The sequence below is a fragment of the Pelmatolapia mariae genome, linkage group LG3_W (assembly GCF_036321145.2).
Source record: "Pelmatolapia mariae isolate MD_Pm_ZW linkage group LG3_W, Pm_UMD_F_2, whole genome shotgun sequence".
In the NCBI taxonomy this organism is placed as follows: Eukaryota; Metazoa; Chordata; class Actinopteri; order Cichliformes; family Cichlidae; genus Pelmatolapia; species Pelmatolapia mariae.
The window spans coordinates 16,699,593-16,701,804 of NC_086229.1; the positions used below are offsets into that span (position 1 = coordinate 16,699,593).

At 41.6% G+C, this 2,212-nt stretch overlaps 1 protein-coding gene across 1 annotated transcript; it reads right to left on the minus strand.

The window, feature by feature from the left end:
* Nucleotides 1-288: 288 nt before the first annotated feature.
* Nucleotides 289-1,389, minus strand: LOC135932617 (uncharacterized; the record flags this gene model as incomplete). Its single annotated transcript, XM_065470109.1, has 1 exon — nt 289-1,389. A coding segment is annotated over one exon (897 nt), but the record flags the coding sequence as incomplete, so codon positions are not given.
* Between the last annotated feature and the right edge of the window lie 823 nt (nt 1,390-2,212).

The following is a 2,212-nucleotide window of genomic DNA, read 5'->3' on the forward strand; positions in this document are numbered from 1 at the left end:
CCCAATCTGCAGAGTTCACAAACTCGTGTTTAAAGAGTATTCAATTCAATTCAATTTTATTTGTATAGCGCCAAATCACAACAAAAGTCGCCTCAAGGCGCTTTATATTGTACAGTAGATCGCACAATAATAAATACAGAGAAAAACCCAACAATCATATCATATGACCCCCTATGAGCAAGCACTTTGGCGACAGTGGGAAGGAAAAACTCCCTTTTAACAGGAAGAAACCTCCGGCAGAACCAGGCTCAGGGAGGGGCGGCCATCTGCTGCGACCGGTTGGGGTGAAAGAAGGAAAACAGGTTGAAAGACATGCTGTGGAAGAGAGACAGAGATTAATAACAGATATGATTCGATGCAGAGAGGTCTATTAACACATAGTGAGTGAGAAGGTGACTGGAAAGGAAAAACTCAATGCATCATGGGAATCCCCGGCAGCCTATGTCTATTGCAGCATAACTAAGGGAGGATTCAGGGTCACCTGGTCCAGCCCTAACTATATGCTTTAGCAAAAAGGAAAGTTTTAAGCCTAATCTTAAAAGTAGAGATAGTGTCTGTCTCCCGAATCCAAACTGGAAGCTGGTTCCACAGAAGAGGGGCCTGAAAACTGAAGGCTCTCCCTCCCATTCTACTTTTAAATACCCTAGGGACAACAAGTAGGCCTGCAGAGCGAGAGCGAAGTGCTCTAATAGGGTGATATGGTACTACAAGGTCATTAAGATAAGATGGGGCCTGATTATTTAAGACCTTGTAAGTGAGGAGCAGGATTTTGAATTCAATTCTGGATTTAACAGGAAGCCAATGAAGGGAAGCCAAAACAGGAGAAGTATGCTCTCTCTTCCTAGTCCCTGTCAGTACTCTTGCTGCAGCATTTTGGATTAGCTGAAGACTTTTCAGCGAGTTTTTAGGACATCCTGATAATAAAGAATTACAGTAGTCCAGCCTGGAAGTAATGAAGGCATGAACTAGTTTTTCAGCATCACTCTGAGACAGGATATTTCTAATTTTAGAGATGTTGCGCAAATGGAAGAAAGCAGTCTTACATATTTGTTTAATATGTGCCTTGAAGGACATGTCCTGGTCAAAAATGACTCCAAGGTTCCTCACAGCATTACTGGAGGCCAAGGTAATGCCATCCAGAGTAAGGATCTGCTTAGATACCATATTTCTAAGATTTTCAGGGCCGGATACAATAACCTCAGTTTTATCTGAATTAGGAAGCAGGAAGTTAGCGGCCATCCAGGTCTTTATGTCTTTAAGACATTCCTGCAGTTTAACTAATTGGTGTGTGTTACCTGGCTTCATGGACAGATAGAGCTGCGTATCATCTGCATAGCAGTGAAAATTTATGCTATGTCTTCTAATGATGCTACCTAGGGGAAGCATGTATAATGTAAACAGAATTGGTCCTAGCACTGAACCCTGAGGAACACCATAATAGACCTTAGTGTGTGAAGAGGACTCTTCATTTACTTGAACAAATTGGAGTCTATTAGATAGATATGATACAAACCACTGCAGCGCAGTACCTGTAATACCTACAGCATGTTCCAATCACTCTAATAGGATATTATGATCTGTTAATCTGTTAATAGAATGTTAAATATAATGTCAGTATTACCTTTTAATTATATAGGTTTACTTATGGTAGAATGCTGCATGTAATCATTTGTGTTTAGAAGTATGTAGTTGATAGTATCCTGAAAGAATGTCTTATCCTAGGAAGCTTGTGTGATTCTAGAGTGTTCTGGTTTTCACACCCACATCCTGGGAGCATGGGAGAGGTCGTACCTCCTTTAATGTTTTATGGCAGGATAAAACGTATCTATGTCTGTTTTACTCTAAGTGCATTTTGTTTAGATGAACTGCTGGACTTCCAGGCCAGCAGGGGTAGGAAGTCATTTTATGGAAACATACACACACACACACACACACACACACCTAAACATCCACATTCCAATGTAAAGAACAAACACCCACTGATGTATAAATAAAGAACAGGGCAATAGCACGGCGCGAGTCTCAGAGCCCGCACTTCTGTGCGAGTGCTGTGGCTGCCCTTGCTTGCAAGTAACTAACTGCAGTGTGTTTCTCCTCTCTGATTCTCAACTGAAGAAGTGTTTTAGAATAAATCTCTTGACATTTGTTTTGGTCCTCCGAGCCGGAGCAGAAACATCAGAACTGTTGTCTGTGACTCTGTTCCAGGATCTGG